Source organism: Lutra lutra, chromosome 8 (assembly GCF_902655055.1).
Source record: "Lutra lutra chromosome 8, mLutLut1.2, whole genome shotgun sequence".
NCBI lineage: Eukaryota > Metazoa > Chordata > Mammalia > Carnivora > Mustelidae > Lutra > Lutra lutra.
Genome location: NC_062285.1, coordinates 85,921,319 through 85,937,749, shown reverse-complemented (window position 1 = coordinate 85,937,749; position 16,431 = coordinate 85,921,319). Strand labels below are relative to the sequence as shown.

Here is a 16,431-nt window from a genome sequence, read left to right as displayed (position 1 = left end):
AAAATACCTCAAAATTGAGTAAGAACAATGCCATAGTAGAATTCTATGATACGTGCCAGGGTGCCTGGGTGGTGCTGTTAGTCAAGCATCCAGCTCTTGGTTTCCACTCAGATCATGATCTCAGAGTCATGAGATCGAGCTCCGCATAAGGCTCTGTGCTCAGCACAGATTCTGCTTGAGATTTTCTCTGCCTCTCCCTCTGCCCCTCCTGCTTGTGCACACACACACACCCTCTCTCTCTCTCAAATAAATAAATAAATCTTAAAATTTTTTTTTTTAAAAAGATACATTCCAACATGGAGAGTGCAAAGTCACATTCCCAGGGAAGATACTGAAAAGGTTCTTTGAGTCTTTTGACAACCAACATGTCCACCTTCCCAGACATGTGGGTCTCCCTTTTATTCCCCAATTCTTTCCTTCTCACCTATAGATCTTTGAGTTTTTAGGCAACATATATTTCTATTTATTTATAAAATACTTCAGCCACTTAACCCCTAGTAGCAAGAGATTTTATTTCTAGAATTTAGTATTTGGCCAACCCAAAATGTAAAGTACAAGTATGTTCCTGTAATCTAATAGACTCTTTAAGAAGTGAATCTAAAATTATTATCATCTTCTCATTTAAGGAAAAGTAATTAAACAAACTGGAGGTATGTTTAGTGAAAATTAAATAAAAGTGAGGTGTCTGATGTAATTATTTAAAGCTCTTGAAGTTTCATCATTATGTCAATTGATTCTTTTGCCCAAATAAAGCTGTCTTATTTTTTTTTTTAATTCTCAGGAGTAAAAATGGTTTAAAGAAGAGGAAACTGACTAAGTAAGTTGCTTTTTTATTATTGAGATATAACTGACCTAGAACAGTGTGTAAGTTTCAGGTGTGCCATGTGTTGATTTAATACACCGATATAAGGCAGTATGAGTCCCACCGTAGCATTCAGCCAACACCTCCATCCTGTCACATAATTACTGTTTCTTTTTGTGGTGAAAACATTAAAGTTTAGTCTTAGAAACTTTGAAGTATATAATATGGTAAGTTTTTCTTACTGTTTCTTTTTAAAAAAATTTTTAAAGTTCTTCCCAGTGATCTTCATTTCGCAAATCAAAATGATTGCTTGTCTTCCAATAGGAGGGATGCTAAAGAAAGAGGCAAATGTAGGGGCCCCTGCCTGGCTCAGTTGGAGAAGCATGCGACTTTGATCTCAGGGTTGTGAGTTCAAGCCCCACATTGCGTATAGAGATTACTTAAAGAAAGAAAACATTAAAAAGAAGCAAGTGTATATTTCAACAGCTAAACCATTACATGTGGGGTGTTTACTTGTATGGGTGGCAGAGGCCACTAAGAAAGTATATCACAGAAAACAGGTCAAGAATAAGGAAAATTGTCATCATATGAAAACTGAGAAAGAATGCACTGTTGGGAATTATAAAAGTCTTGTAGGAGGAGGTCTGCCATTCTAAATCGAGAAAACCTCTAATAGTTCGCTAAATCAAAGTTGTACCAAAATCTTTGCCATTTTATACTTGAAATGCTGTGCTTAGTGCAGGGAAAGGCTTTTACTCTATTTGATATTATAATCAGTACTTTGAGAAATGCTGTCTCAGGAAGTCTTTGTAATAAATAGAAAAGAATAATTATTGTAGCTAGCCTTGGTTTCACTTATCTACTGAATTGCTGAATCATAAGAATTAAGATTCTGGAGCAAAAAATTACCCATCAGTTGATTTCAAAGGTCTAATTAAATTGTCACCTCCAGGCCATTAGTTAAAACTCTGCATATAAAGAGTGAAACATTTCCATACCTAGAGTTTATCCTTGATATTTGCCTAGGATAAAATATTGATGAATTAATAGGAGGCAATTAGGGATTCCAGTCAAATCTGTGGTATTCATGGCAAAATTTAACAAGGCAGGAAACAACAAATATTGGCAAGTATGTGGAGAAAGAGGAACTCTCTTATACTGTTGGTGGAATGGCAAGCTGATATAGCCACTTTTGAAAACAGTATGGCGTTTCCTCAAAAAGTTAAAAATAGAGCTATCCTATGACCCAGCAAATGCACTAGGGGGTATTTACCCCAAAGATATAGATGTAGTGAAAAGAAGGGGCACATGCACCCCAATGTTCATAGCAGCAATGTCCACAATAGCCAAACTGTAGAGGAAGCCAAGATGACCTTCAGCACATGAATGGATAAAGAAGATGTGGTCCATATATACACTAGAATATTTCTCAGCTGTCAGAAAGGATGAATACTCACCATTGGCATCAACATGACTGGAACTGGAGGGAATTATGCTGAGTGAAATAAGTCAAGCAGAGAAAGACAATTACCATATGGTTTCACTCATATGTGGAACATAAGGACTATCATGTAGGACATTCAGGGAAGGAAGGGAAAACTGAAGTGGGGGGAATCAGGGGGGTAGAAGAACCATGAGAGACTATGGACTCTGGAAAACAATCTGAGGATTTCAGAGGGGAGGAGGTGAAGGGACAGATAGGGTAGCTGGGTGATGGGTATTAAGGAGGGCATGTGTTATAATCAGCACTGGGTATTATATGCAAATAATGAATCATGGAACACTACATCAAAAACCAATGATGTACCGTATGGTGACTAACTAAACATTAAAAAAAATGATTTTTAAATTAAAAAAATCTGTGGCATTCACGCTAGTGGAGTACATAAGAAAAAAAAAGTTGCAAAATATTTCTATTTAGCCTTGAGTGACATACAGATTTTTTCAGGTACAGATAGATAACAGAATAATTTTTTCCTAAATCTATTTCAAATCAGTGTGTGTTCCATTGGCATATATCAACTGATGCAGGAGAGACAACATCAACCAAGATAGAAGAGAGCTAGCGTCACCTAGCTGTCACCTAGAATGTTTTGACAGGAACAGAAAGACTTTGTTGCCCAAAATTTTTGGTTGGGTTGTTAAGTGAGATGGAGAGGCATGTTAGAAGACAGGGTCTCTGGACCAAAATGGGAGACTCTGTCAGGCTTGCTCCTCCCAAGACCTGGAAGGAAGGACAGAAAGCAAGACATGGACCAAAGTCTGGGTAAAGTACAGTTGTGGTTGACCCTGCCCACAAGCCACATCACGTCACATCACGTCATGTCAAATCAGCTTCCTCCTTCCTTTTTCTCATTTTCTTTCTGGTCCTCCCTCCTTCTCCAAAAGCCTTCTCTAAAAACCCCTTTAAAAGAGGGGAACCCCCGGGCACCTGGGTGGCTCAGTGGGTTAAGCCTCTGCCTTCAGCTCAGGTCATGGTCTCAGGGTCCTGGGATCAAGCCCCGGCATCGGCATCGGGCTCTCTGCTCAGCGGGGGGCCTGCTTCCCTCTCTCTCTGCCTGCCTCTCTGCCTGCTTGTGATTTCTCTCTCTGTCGAATAAATAAATAAAATCTTAAAAAAACACACACACAAAATAAAAGGGGGAGCCCCTGCCCCACATTTTTATTTGTTTTCTCTTTACCCTTTCTCTTCCCTTCCCAGAGCCATCCCTACCCCACCATGTCCCTGTGGCTCCCCTTTCCAGTTTCTACCTATTCTCACTTTACCAGTCCTCTGTTCTACCTTCTCTTCTCCCTTTTCTCCTTAAACCTTTATCCTCCTGATCTCTCCTCACTCCTAGCTTGTTTTGCTCCTCTTTACCATACTTCCCACTTCCCCTCTCCCTGATGTTCATTCTATTGTTTCCTGGCCCTTCCTCTGTCTCTCTTTTCCTTTTGCTTTTTCTAACCCATAAATATTTTCTCAGATTGCCTTCCCTATTTGTGCTTCCATTCTCCTGGTAACGGGATGAAAGCTAGAATCGTTAAACCCAACCTTAAGGTCAATGCACTGCTCAAAGACAACAGCCAGAGAAGGCAGGTCTAAGGGAATTCATTCTAGGACTGGAGCTCCACCTGTAGTCATTCTCTTGGAAGGTGGCAAATTTGACGTGGGGATGTCCTTTAACCAGAAACATTCTCCTGCGGAGCCGGTCAGCATTCCACTGCTGAGGAGCCATGTGATCTTGAACTACTCACTTTACTCACTTAGCCTTGGCTGTCCCACTTGAAGCATGGGGCTGATGTTGCTTCAGGGATCACTTGTCTTCAGTTGTCTACTTCAGGGATCAACCAAGCAATAAAACATATGCGAGTATGTATGCTCTGGGGTGTGTTTTATGGAACCAAGTCATTAATGCTATTAAGTGAAACAGTTAAAATTCAAGTGTAATCTGGGAGGTGTAATGCCCTTTAAAATCTACTAAAATCTTGGGCGCCTAGGTGGCTCAGTGGGTTAAAGCCTCTGCCTTCAGCTCAGGTCATGATCCCAGGGTCCTGGGATCGAGCCTCGCATCAGCTCCCTGCTCAGCAGGGAGTCTGCTTCCTCCTTTCTCTCTCTGCGTGCCTCTCTGCCTACTTGTGATCTCTGTCTGTCAAATAAATAAATAAATAAAAATCTTTAAAATCTACTAAAATCTTAACATAATCTGTCATATTGGTTAATCAACAACTTTAAACAAACAGCTATTCATAATACTATGCATTTGCTAATAGTACATAAGGCCACAGGTAGAGGATACAGTGGAGAAATTTGCAGTAAGACTAAGGGAAAGGTCTCTCTGTGGATCCTGCCAAAGTGGAAAGGCTTGGACTAGTTGCCAGAGCTCAGCATCGTGTGATGCTTAGAGAGCAGGTTGGTGTAGGTAAAATCCGGGAAAGATAAGCAGCTACGGAAAACTGCAGGAAATAAAATATAATTCTTATTCACAAAAAAAAGAAGGAAAGAGGTGAGAACTTCGGCTGGAGATACAGACACATAAGCTCAGATGCATTACTTGATTATACCTTTGACCCTTTTTGATACTTTTATAGACACACAAGCCTCTAAACATGGCTCTCAAAGAATGAGGCTCTAGAAGCTTTCTGGATATGTGCTTCATTGCATTGACCCTGCTCTGCCCTGAGAAGACAGTGTAGCTAGCAGTACAGAGCCTATACTTGTAAAGCTGTTTAAATTTCTAAGGTTCTTTAATATACTGTGTGTCAATGTTGGAAGGTAAGTATGACCATAGTATTTTATAGAGGAGAACGTTGAATCTCACAAGATTCAATTTTCCATGATTACACAGTAAGTAAAATAAAACCATATCTCAAACAGTTCTCCAGACTCTAATCCTTTGTGATTTCCCATCAATCAGAATTTTCTAGAAACAACATATATACATGTATGTATGTAAGCATGCATATATATATAATTTTTTAAAGATTTTATTTATTTATTTGTCAGAGAGAGAAAGAATACAGCAGCAGGAGTGGCAGGCAGAGCAGGCAGAGGGAGAAGCAGGCTCCCTGCTGAGCAAGGAAGAACTTGATCCCAGGGCTCCCAGATCATGGCCTGAGCCAAAGGCAGACGCTGAACCAACTGAGCCACCAAGGCATCCCATATATATAATATTTTATTGCTGGAGTTAGAGCCGATTGAAATTCTAGAGCTCTTTCCCATCTCAAGGGAGTATAATATATATGTCCTCTTTTTAATCACAACATACTAGGAACTGATTACTTTAACAACAAAAGAGCAAGTAAAAATGCTTTTTTCTCTAAGAAAATCATTCATGTTTGAAAAGTATGACATTAAACAGTATAGATAACTGCCAACCAGATTTTTAAAACATATATTTCTTTGTGTTTGGTAAAGCCCAGTTCAACTGGATGACTTTGACGCCTACATCAAGGATATGGCCAAAGACTCTGACTATAAATTTTCTCTTCAATTCGAGGTGAGTAGATCAAGTAATTCCTACCTTCTGTGGTAGATGAGGCATGGGTCTTGGCATATGGGGACTGGTGTCATTTCCCAGTTCGCTGGGCTTGCAATATGATTCATCATGGGCAGCATGGTGGTGTCTCATTGGCTGGTGCAGAGTGAGGACGTGCACCCTTTGCACGTCAGGCTAGGGTGGCACCACTGGAGGAGAAGAGAGAACAAATGTGGGTAGTAGGGTGAACAAACAATCAATCAGTCAATCTGCCAAGTCCCTCATCAGCTGGGGATATCTTAGGTCTGCAAGAAGCAGCAGGAGTCCTTGTGTGGATATCCTAAGAGGGAATATAAGGATGAGAAGAACTTCACCCATGATCAAATACAAAACCCCCTAATACTACCCACCTGTGTGATCAGAAATTCCACACAGAGCCCAGCTCAGTCACCTGTTGCATGTCAAGTATGCAAGAAGTTGTAGTTGTCACACCAAATGCTGTATCTCAAAGAATACAAAGAACTTTGGTGTGAACTGGACATCTATGGCAAGGATGGGATTTCAGAAAGAAAGGAAACTTTCTATAAGGACACATATGCTAAACTCAGGAAAAAAAATAGAGGTCTGGATGATTCTGATAATGGTGATGAAAATTGTGATGGATGTACACTTTCAAATTCATTGAAGCCTCCAACTCTCTTCCCTACACAATGATGTCACCTTGGTGACATAACTAACATCACTGCCCTCACTGGGAGGATTAGGAGTCCCTCCCAGGTTATGCCATCAAGCCCCAGTGTGATTATTGCTGGGCTTCTCTAGTGCATCATCATAAAGAAAATTCAGTGAGTCATTTTCTGGTAAAAAGAAAAGATGATTTTAGTTGTGAATGACACACCATTCAGACTCCAGGGAGGAAAGGGAGCAGCTCAGTCTTAGAAATGATTGGAACCAAGGGCCCCACCCCTGCAGAGACCATCCCCCCTTTCTCATTTCTGCTTCTTTCTCTGTCTTGACCTCTCGTACTTTTACTGCAAACCAACCTCTTTCTCACAGTGGAAAACAACCACCCACAACCCCTGGGCATCACATCCAAGAGTTTCCAAAGGAACTGTTGACTCTCCTTATTCAGAGTTTAAAAATTAACAGGAGAGAATAACTGATGGGCTGGCCTTGGTTGTGACGTCCACTCAAGCCAGTTGCAGCCTGAGAGGGTAGAGTCACGTAGGAACGGGACAGCTCTTACTGGAACCACTTAGCTAAACCAGTGGGGAACACTATTCCCCCAAAAAGAAAGGACACTGGAGAATCAAGCAATTAATGATTACATCCTAGCTTCAGATGTTTCAAAAATGTGAAAAGTAGAATAATAAATTCTATGTGCTAAATGCTTAATTTATACCGTGCTGAGAGTTTTTATACATTCAATATATAAATGAACACATTCAGGCTTATTCTGTAAGAATTATAAAGGAGGTAAGAATGTACTAAAGCGGGAATCCAAACCCCTTAGTTCTCATGACTGTTTAGCTATTAATATTGAAAAAAAAGTCACAATTTCTCAGCTCCTCAATTTGTTCATCCATTCAATGAGAAGTTTGAACTAAATCAGTGATTCTCAACTGGGCCAGTACCAGGCAGCCCCTTAGGGAGAGTTTGGAGTGTGTGCGAGCATTTTTGGTTTTCATAATGCCTTGGGAAGAAGCTACTAGTGGTATTCAATGGAGAAAGGGACAAGGATGAAAAATGCTCTGCGATGAGTGGGACAGTCCTGCACGATAAAGAATTGTCCTAGGCAAGTAGTATTCCATTCACAGACACTGGGCTAAGTGTGGGAGGAGGGCACATCCAAGCTTTTTAACTCAAGCATATTAGAGTTCTCGAGAGAAACAGACCAATAGGAAATATATACATTTATACATATATAAACACTAATACAATACAATAAGTTAATTCATCCATAAGTTCATTACATTATATACTTCTTATACAATTGAGAATCCTTATATATTATAGTATGTATATCCTATATACAATAATATAATAGAAGAAATATAGATAAAGAGACAGTCTTATTTTAAGGAACAGGCTCACAACAGTGTGGAAGCTCACAAGTCTGAAAACCACAGGGCAGGGTGTGGACCCAGGGAAGCACTGATGTTGCCGCTCAATCCAGAAGCAAGCAGGAGGCAGAATTTCCTCCTCCTCAAGGCACCTCAGTCATTTCTCTTAGGGTCTTCACCTGATGGATGAGGCCCACCCATGTTATGGAGAGTAATCTGCTTTCTCAAAGCCTACAGATTTAAATGTTAATTACATCTTAAAAACAAACAAACAAACAAAACAAACAAACAAACAAAAACCCTTCCCACAACATCTAGACTGATGTCTGACCAAGCACTGTCTAGCCTGGCCAAGCTGACACCTGAAGTTACCGATCACACCATGATTTGAAGGACTGTTTGGTATCTTTATTTTCTCCGAAGCTTTTCTCCATATATCGTTGTTCTCAATACATTGTTGATCCTATATGTAACTTGATTGGTGCCAAGTCCTGATAGTGTGTCCCTGTTCTGGTGAGGAAATACAAATTATTCTCCAGAAGTCGGCTTTAAGTCACAGGCTCAGGCAGTGATATTTGAGCTAATATTTGCCCAAGCAGTGACCCATGGGCCTGACTCACTTCCTTTTTCATTCACCAGCTCTCAGGCACCGCCAGCCTCCACCCCACCCTGCTGCTGACCCCTCAGGTTCCATGTCTGGGTACCCTCATCTGTTTTCAAAGACTCATACCCATACCTGATTTTATGATGTATGTCAGACCTTTCACACGGCAGCCGTCAAATTTTCCTGAAATTGGTAATTAATCAAAACTTAAGAAGGAAAAAAAAAAAGGTTTCCTGCTCTAATAAGAACCCAGGAGGGTATGAAAATGGCCCAATCAGCTGGTTTAGCTAAATTCAGTAGCTGAACAGTTATTTGTTCTGTTTGTATGAATGTTTAATAGTTGTATTCATTTGGATACTGACGTTGAAAGATCACACTCATACTGAGAAATTACATCATTTATAAGCATTATACTAATTGAAATGAATGTCTGGGTTTGCATATATAACCAATACAGCTATAAGTCATACATGAAGCTATATGACTTGCTAAGGTGCACTCACTAAATGCATTTCTTTTTCACTCTGCATCTGATTTTAGAACTGCTGGGAAGATTGATTATCCTTCTGATGAAAATGTGCATCATTTCTTAAGGAGGCTTGGGACTCAGGGATTAGGTTCCATTCCTCCTTCCGTATATCTCATACGGAAGGGTTTTGAAGAGCCAGAATTTAGAGCTTGAAGTTGGAGAGCCCATGAGACCTACCATATATTGCTCATTCTGCCATTAATTTCTGTGTTTTGTATTTGTTTAATCAGGATGCTAGCAAAAGCCCTCGCCATCTTTGTTCAGAAACGTGGTTCCAAAGGCCAAAACAAACTGCACTCCTTGCCACATTGTTCATGATAGATGAGCCAGGATTTCTGCTGGTAGCTCCCAGTGGCAGCTCTTCTTACTTGTGTTCTGGGCCAATTCACTGGAGACCTACATGCAGCCATTATTAAAATAAGTCACCTTGAACTCTCTTACTCCAGGGGTCTTTGCTTGGTTCCCAGACCTGAGTCTTCCCTCCTCTTGTTTCTAATCTTCTAATCTTTCAATCTTTCTAATCTTCCCTCCTCTTGTTTCTAATCTTCTATTTCCAGGTGCCTATACTAGCAATCTGTCCGGCAGCTGGAGCATGACCCCTAAATCCCATCCTAGTGCCCAGGGCTCTGCCAGACTTCCCTGAACTTGGCGTCCTTCTCCTCCAGTCTTCCATCACCTCCCCAACACATCCATTTCTACTGTACCCCATTCTTCCTTTAGAGTATCAGTCCTGGGTTGAATTGTGTCCCCCAAAGATATGTTGAAGCACTAAGCACTCAGTACCTCCGAATATGACCTTATTTGGAAACAGGGTCATTACAGATGTAATTAGTTAAGATGAAGTCATTCTGGAGCAGTGTGGGCTCCAAGTCAGACTGGTGTCCCTATGGAAACAGAGCTGTGTGAAGACACAGAGACAAATAGGGAGAACACCATGTGGTGACAAAGGCAGCGACTGGAGTTATAGGGTGGCAAGTGAAGGAATATCAAAGGTTACCAGCAAACCATCAGACACTAAGAAGAGACGGGAAGGATGCCCTAATATTCCTCCATAAATGACAGACGTCAGAAGTCCCTGCTAACACCTCGACTGCAGACATACAGCTTCCAGAACTATAAGACAATTTCTGTTGCTCTGAGCCACTCAGCTTGTGGTACTTTCTTAAGGCAGCCCTCAGAAATGAATACAGAGCCTCACTAAACACCTCATTCTAAATCCTGGCTCCTTTTGCATTTATCTGAAAACCAGCCAGAACTTGCCCAGTTCCACCAAGCCCTGCATCTGCCACAGATGGCTCCACCACTGTCAATACCACCAGTGACGTTGTGTCTCCCCACTTGTTCCATAGTCCAGTAATCAAACTCACCTGACTCTGTGGTCCAAACGGTCCCAAATACTTAGACCCTGCTGACACTCTTACAGACTCTACAGCCGGAATAGAGTTTGCAGTCCTCTTGGAAGGTGACTGCGCAGGTTACGAGCTGCCTGTGTCCTCCCAAAATTGATATGTGGACAAGATGGAAGCTTGGGAAGGTAAGTAGGGTTAGGCAAGAAAGGTCACACGAGTGCACAGTGAGACGGTAGTCACATGCAAGTCATGAAAAGCCCCAGAATGAAAACTACCTTGTCAGCACCTTGATATTAGCCTGCTCAGCCTCCAGAACTGTGAGGAATACATGTCCATTATTTAAACCACCCAGTCTATGGTACTTTGCGGGCAGCTGGACCGGACTAACACAGTGAATATGTTTGTGCTTTGCTGTCCCCAACCTACCCCGGGGTCATAGACTGTCACTGGGCTTTGGGGACTGTAGTAGTTTCTCAGGGCTGCCATAGCAAATTACCACAGTCTTGGTCACTTAAAACAACAGAATTTGTTCTCTCAGAATTCTAGAGGCTGGAAGTCCAAAATCAAAGTAGACTGCCAACCCAACGTAGATTGCCATTGGGCTTTGGGGACTGTAGTAGTTTCTCAGGGCTGCCATAACAAATTACCACAGTCTTGGTCACTTAAAGCGACAGAGTTTGTTCTCTCAGAGTTCTAGAGGCCGGAAGTCCAAAATCAAAGTGTTATCAGGGCCATGTGTCCTTTGAAGGCTCTAGGGGAAAATCCTTCTTTGCTTTCTCCGGCTTCTGGGAGGCTCCAGGTGCTCCTTGGCTTACAGCTGCATGACTCCAACCTATGTCTCTGCCTTTGTATGGCCTTCTCTCTGGGATACGGGGCCCACCCAGATAATGCAGAATAATCTTGTCTTATGATCCCTAACTTAACTGCACCTGCAAAGCCTCTTCTTTAATAAGACCACATTCACAGGTTCTGGGGGTTGGCGTGTGGATGCATCTTTTGGGGAGCCACCACTCTACCCACTGTGGATGACTCTGTGGCCCCCGGGAAGAAACACACCGTCATAAATCATAACAGAAACCAAACTGGCAAATGAAAATTCAAAAATGATTTATGTTGGTTTCAGGCCATCACGTCGTCCTTTGCCTTTATGAAGATTAAAGCCTCCGGAGCTTCCATATGGTTGGAAAGAGAATAACTGCAAAGCTACTGAACCGGGAAACTTAGTATTTGATTTTCCACTTAGTGACAGGCTAAATTACAAAAGATCGGGAAGCATTTTGTGCACCCCTGCCGTTCCTGCTCTGCCTCGATTCAGAGGCAATTTACATTTACAGTGTTGAGCCAATTAAACCTCTCTTACCAGCTTAGGGCACTTACAGCAGGGAGGCAACACACAATTAAAGTTCTATCAGTTAGTCGGCTTCCATATGTGCTCCCGCTCCCAGCTCCAATCTGTTTCCACACTTTTCTTTCGTCACCGAGGCCTCTTCCTGTGGCTCATCAGTCTGTCTTCAAAGCAGGGGACTTGAGGAGAAGGTTGTGGGTCTGTTAGTGCAAATGGCAGAGGAGGGAGAAGTTACACGTCCAGGCAAAGCAAAACAAAGAATCTGAACAGAAGCATCTCCCCTCCGTTATCAGGAGTGCTGTATTCACATGTGTTGCGTTTCATTGTTCCCCTGGAGAGTCACTCTACAGGACTGAGGGATGGAAAGTTGTTAGCCTTATCTTACAGATAACTAAACTGATGTTACCAAGTGTTGAGCTACTTTTCCAAGACCCTACGTTTTATGAGTGGTACACCAAAAGAAGCCAGATGTTTTGACCAACTATCTCTAAAGATACTCTCTAAAGGAGGTAGACTTCCAAAAGATTTTAAGCAATGGAAGCATCATTTAAATTAGCTTCTAGCTGCCAAAGAACCAACCTAAACATAACACTGATTCAGTTGGAGTTTGCTAAAAATAAATTTTGTTACTTAAAAGAATATAGTCAGTCTTTGAAAACCCTTTAAAATGGAAAGACCACTTATAAAGTAACAGTGACATGCTTCTGGTTAAAGGCCTTTAGCAAGCAAGGATTTTGCCTGAGACAGAAAAACTCCCTTTGTGAATTGAGGATCAAAGTCAACAGAGCCTCTCTTTAAAGTTGACTTCAACTTGGACCCCAGAGCTCGGGATTTCATGATCTTAAAAGGCCCAAAGTGTTGCAGAATGAAGGGAGGAGAGAGAGCTGAGTGATTCAGGTTGGTCCATCTATGTGGACTGCAGTTTGCATCCCAGTAAGTTGACAAGGAACTTCTATGTGGATGCAGCAAAGACCCAAGAACTTGGTCTCTTTAAAGTATATGCTTTTCAAAGAACATTCAAATCAAGACAGAAGAGCCATGAAAGGGATATGCCTCTTCAGTCTCTCAGAACATCACCAAAGTCCCCAACCCCCTTCAGAAGTCTTTCAAAGATGCTCCCAAACTCTTCCCCCAGATATGTATTCTCACTCCTGATTCACTGGAGTAAAAATTGGAAGGAATTGTGAAGAGTAAACTGTGTGTGCAACATTAACATCCTATCTGAGTGAAAAAAAAAATTACAGCAAATGGTTTCTCTACTGCCTCCATTAGTAGGCTCACAGAGAGGTGCATACTATCTACATCATTCCATTTCTAGATGGTTGTATATGCCTTTCACTAATAGCTCCCTGAACTTTGTACAGAAACATAACCAGATCTGCTGCACTGGTTGTGCACTGCCCAACTCCAGGGAGCTATTCACACCAACCACAGTATGAACAACTCCTGGGAAATCCAGGTGGCCTGACCATAACTGCTTGTTTCCAATAAGACACATGAGATGAATGCTTAGAGGCCCCCCTAGCCTGTAACATAATCTTGTTGAAGTGTGATGGTTGTCTGTTTATACAAAAGTTGCCCTACCAATGCACATTTTGATTATAGGATTTATAGGAGTGTAGATATGTACTTAAAGGCACGCACTTGGTTGTTCCTATTTTCACTGAAAGCTTTGCCTATCCACTACTGATTCATTCTTACTGTCCGATTTATTTCCAGATACTTAGTGCCTGTAGGTCTTACTTCTTATAACATGAGGAATACTCCCTACTTGTTACTCATTCTTTTACTACTTTCTCTAAGGCTATTGCCTGTAGGAGAAATACCTACATTTCCCCATAGAACAGAAAGGTTTACACATAGTGTGTACATTTCAGTAAATATATACCTCCAAAGCTCTGAAATATGTCTCGGTTTTCAAGTTTTTGAAACAATTCTTACCTTCTCCATGTGATCACTGAGCGATTCAGAATATTTACGTATTTTATTAACCCTATTCCTGCAATAAATATGGAAGCATCCTATAGGGTAAATCTCAAAATCTCAGGGATCCACAACAACATTTCTTTCGTCCCTCAAGGGTCTGTAGGACAGAACCAGGTCTGCTGTAAGCCTCTCCTCATTCTGGGGCCACCAGCTTCCCTGGGCATGTCCTTTTCACGACAGATGGTAGTCGCACAGGAGGGAAAACCCAGCTGAGCAAGTACACTTAAAGCTTCTGATCAGAATGATCCCTACCCAGGTTTATTGGCCAAAACAAGCTGAGAACAGTGGAGTGGAGAAGTGCGCTCTGTCCCAAGAGGGAGTAACTGGAACCTCGCGTGGAAGAGGGGGTGTGATGATTCTATTACAGATGGGGAGTGAGGAATAATCCAGTGTGAACGATAATCCAATCCACACCAAATACCGAAATCTCAACTCTGTTCTCTGTCATTTGCAGGAGTTGAAATTGATTGGACTGGACATTCCGCACTTTGCAGCAGACCTTCCACTGAACCGATGTAAAAATCGTTACACAAACATCCTACCGTGTAAGATTGTCACTAGAGCCTCTCCTATTCATGTCTCTCAAAGGCTGACCGACTGTTACTGCAGATTCATCACTTTCAGCAATCTCTGGCTAAGCCCAGCTGCCCTCGAGATCCTCTAGGCCATCTCTGTGACTGCATTGGTCCCATTTGTGCTTTGATGTTGCTAGATCCCATCCTATGTAGGAATATTGAATTTCTTTGCTTTCAACTGAATTGTGTCTGATGGTCAGGAAAGACTGACCATTTGGTTCTTTGGAGATCAGAAATCTTAGCCAAATTAGGATAAGATAATCTGAGCTATCATAAACTATTTTCAATCAACTCCCTGACAAGGGAAGGAGACCGATCTACTAAAATGCCTCCTCTTTCTTCCTTCCGGCAGGTTTTCTTGTTGCTTAACATTTTGTAATAAAAGCAACATTAGAGAAAAAAAAGTAATACGAAGCACTTACTGGACAAATAAAATACTTCACTATGTAGATTTAACTTTCTTCTCTGCCACACTGGCTAGAGGTGGGGGGAGGGGGTAGTGCTGGGAAAAATGGAGACCGGGGAGGAGGATAGCTGAAAAAGCTCTAGAAGGAGAACTCTCTCCTTAATCAGTCTTCTTGATGAAATTGCACAGTGTCACATTATAACACTTTACATCTGTACATATTCCAGAATGTACTTTTCTCATCTGAAGTCTGTTTACACAAAGTCCGAGCAACGCCTAGGTTTCCGAAAGGTAGTAGATTTTCTGGATGTGCTGGGTGACATGGGAATCATGGATTCAGGTTACATCCTCTAGCCTTCTATACAACCTCCCTGATATTTTAGTTCCTCTAACGATCCTGCATAATGTCCCCACAGCCCAGAGACAAGGACAGGGGAGCTGATGGAGAGGAAACACTGATTGAGGTGTGTTTCTATACTTAAACAAGAAACTAAGACTGAGGTGTGGTTGAAATATCAGGGTGAATTAAACTCGACCTACCCTGTCACGGGCTGATCGGACTTGCTATTTGGATAGAGAAGGTCAAGACAATTCTTTCTGCTCCCATTTTTAATCTCTCTTCTTGTTGTTCTTTACAGATGACTTTAGCCGTGTGAGATTAGTCTCCATGAATGAAGAGGAAGGCACAGACTATATCAATGCCAACTACATTCCTGTAAGTAAAAGACCATAAATAAAATAAAATACAAAAATGTTTTAAAATCAGGCATCCCAATTCTAACTCAGCAAGAAGGGGACTATTCAGGGAAGCATCCAATTGTTGTAAAGAGAGCCGTTCTCCACCTGGAACCCCAGCTCTCAGGAACAGTTCCCATTATTCCTCTTCAGAATAATGAATGGGGGGGGGAGCCTATAGATGAGTAATGTTTGGCTTTCTCAGTAAAGATCTGGTGAAAGTGAAAGTAAATAATCACCCTAAATCACCTTTCTCATGTATAAACTTCGATTTCGGCAACTCAACTCCAAGGGCTCCCACCCCACCCCACCCCCACCGAGCCCCTGTGCTTTAAAAACAGTGACTGTTCCCGTAAAAGAGGTGTGAGAACAAGGCTTCCAATCACACAGACCTGAGCAGGTCCGTTACTCTAATCACCTCTTTGATGAAAAAGGGAGAGAACACTATCCAGGCTGTGTGATCCTTTGCCAGACTGATCCCCAGTAAATTCTTAGGTTTTCCTCCTTTGTGGGGAGCAGGGTTTGGTGTTGAGAGTGGTCCCTTAGGTGACAAATTTTTCACTTCATCCTTCAGGGATACAACTCGTCCCAGGAATATATTGCCACACAGGGGCCACTGCCTGAGACCAGAAATGACTTTTGGAAGATGGTTCTACAACAGAAGTCCCAGATCATTGTCATGCTCACGCAGTGTAATGAGAAAAGAAGGGTAAGTGCCTGGGTGGGGGTGTCCCCACTGGGACAGCACAACCCATACCAGCTGTGGCCATGGCTTGAGTGCTTACTGTGTACCAGAGACTTCCACTTGCTCCATTTTCATCCTCACAATAGTACGACACAGTTCTTCAGAGACAAGGACTTCTGTTTTTCCTAAGTGAGCACTGGCTCTTTCTTCTATCACCTGTTTGTTTTGAAAGGTTGTGCCATTGTCTCCTCAGGTGAAATGCGACCATTACTGGCCGTTCACGGAAGAGCCCATAGCTTACGGAGACATCACCGTGGAGATGATCTCGGAGGAAGAGCGGGAGGACTGGGCCCGCAGACACTTCCGGATTAACTATGTAAGTCATGAAGCACAC

General features: G+C 42.0%; 1 protein-coding gene across 2 annotated transcripts in view; it reads left to right on the top strand.

The window, feature by feature from the left end:
- The window catches only part of PTPRO (protein tyrosine phosphatase receptor type O), a 245,685-nt gene that overhangs the window by 214,748 nt on the left and 14,506 nt on the right, over window positions 1-16,431 (top strand). For both annotated transcript variants that reach the window (XM_047742814.1, XM_047742813.1), the window contains 6 exons: window positions 782-817; window positions 5,700-5,781; window positions 14,091-14,181; window positions 15,256-15,332; window positions 15,927-16,061; window positions 16,291-16,413. In XM_047742814.1, coding sequence (XP_047598770.1) covers window positions 782-817; window positions 5,700-5,781; window positions 14,091-14,181; window positions 15,256-15,332; window positions 15,927-16,061; window positions 16,291-16,413 — 544 coding nt within the window. The remainder of the gene's footprint in view (window positions 1-781; window positions 818-5,699; window positions 5,782-14,090; window positions 14,182-15,255; window positions 15,333-15,926; window positions 16,062-16,290; window positions 16,414-16,431) is intronic.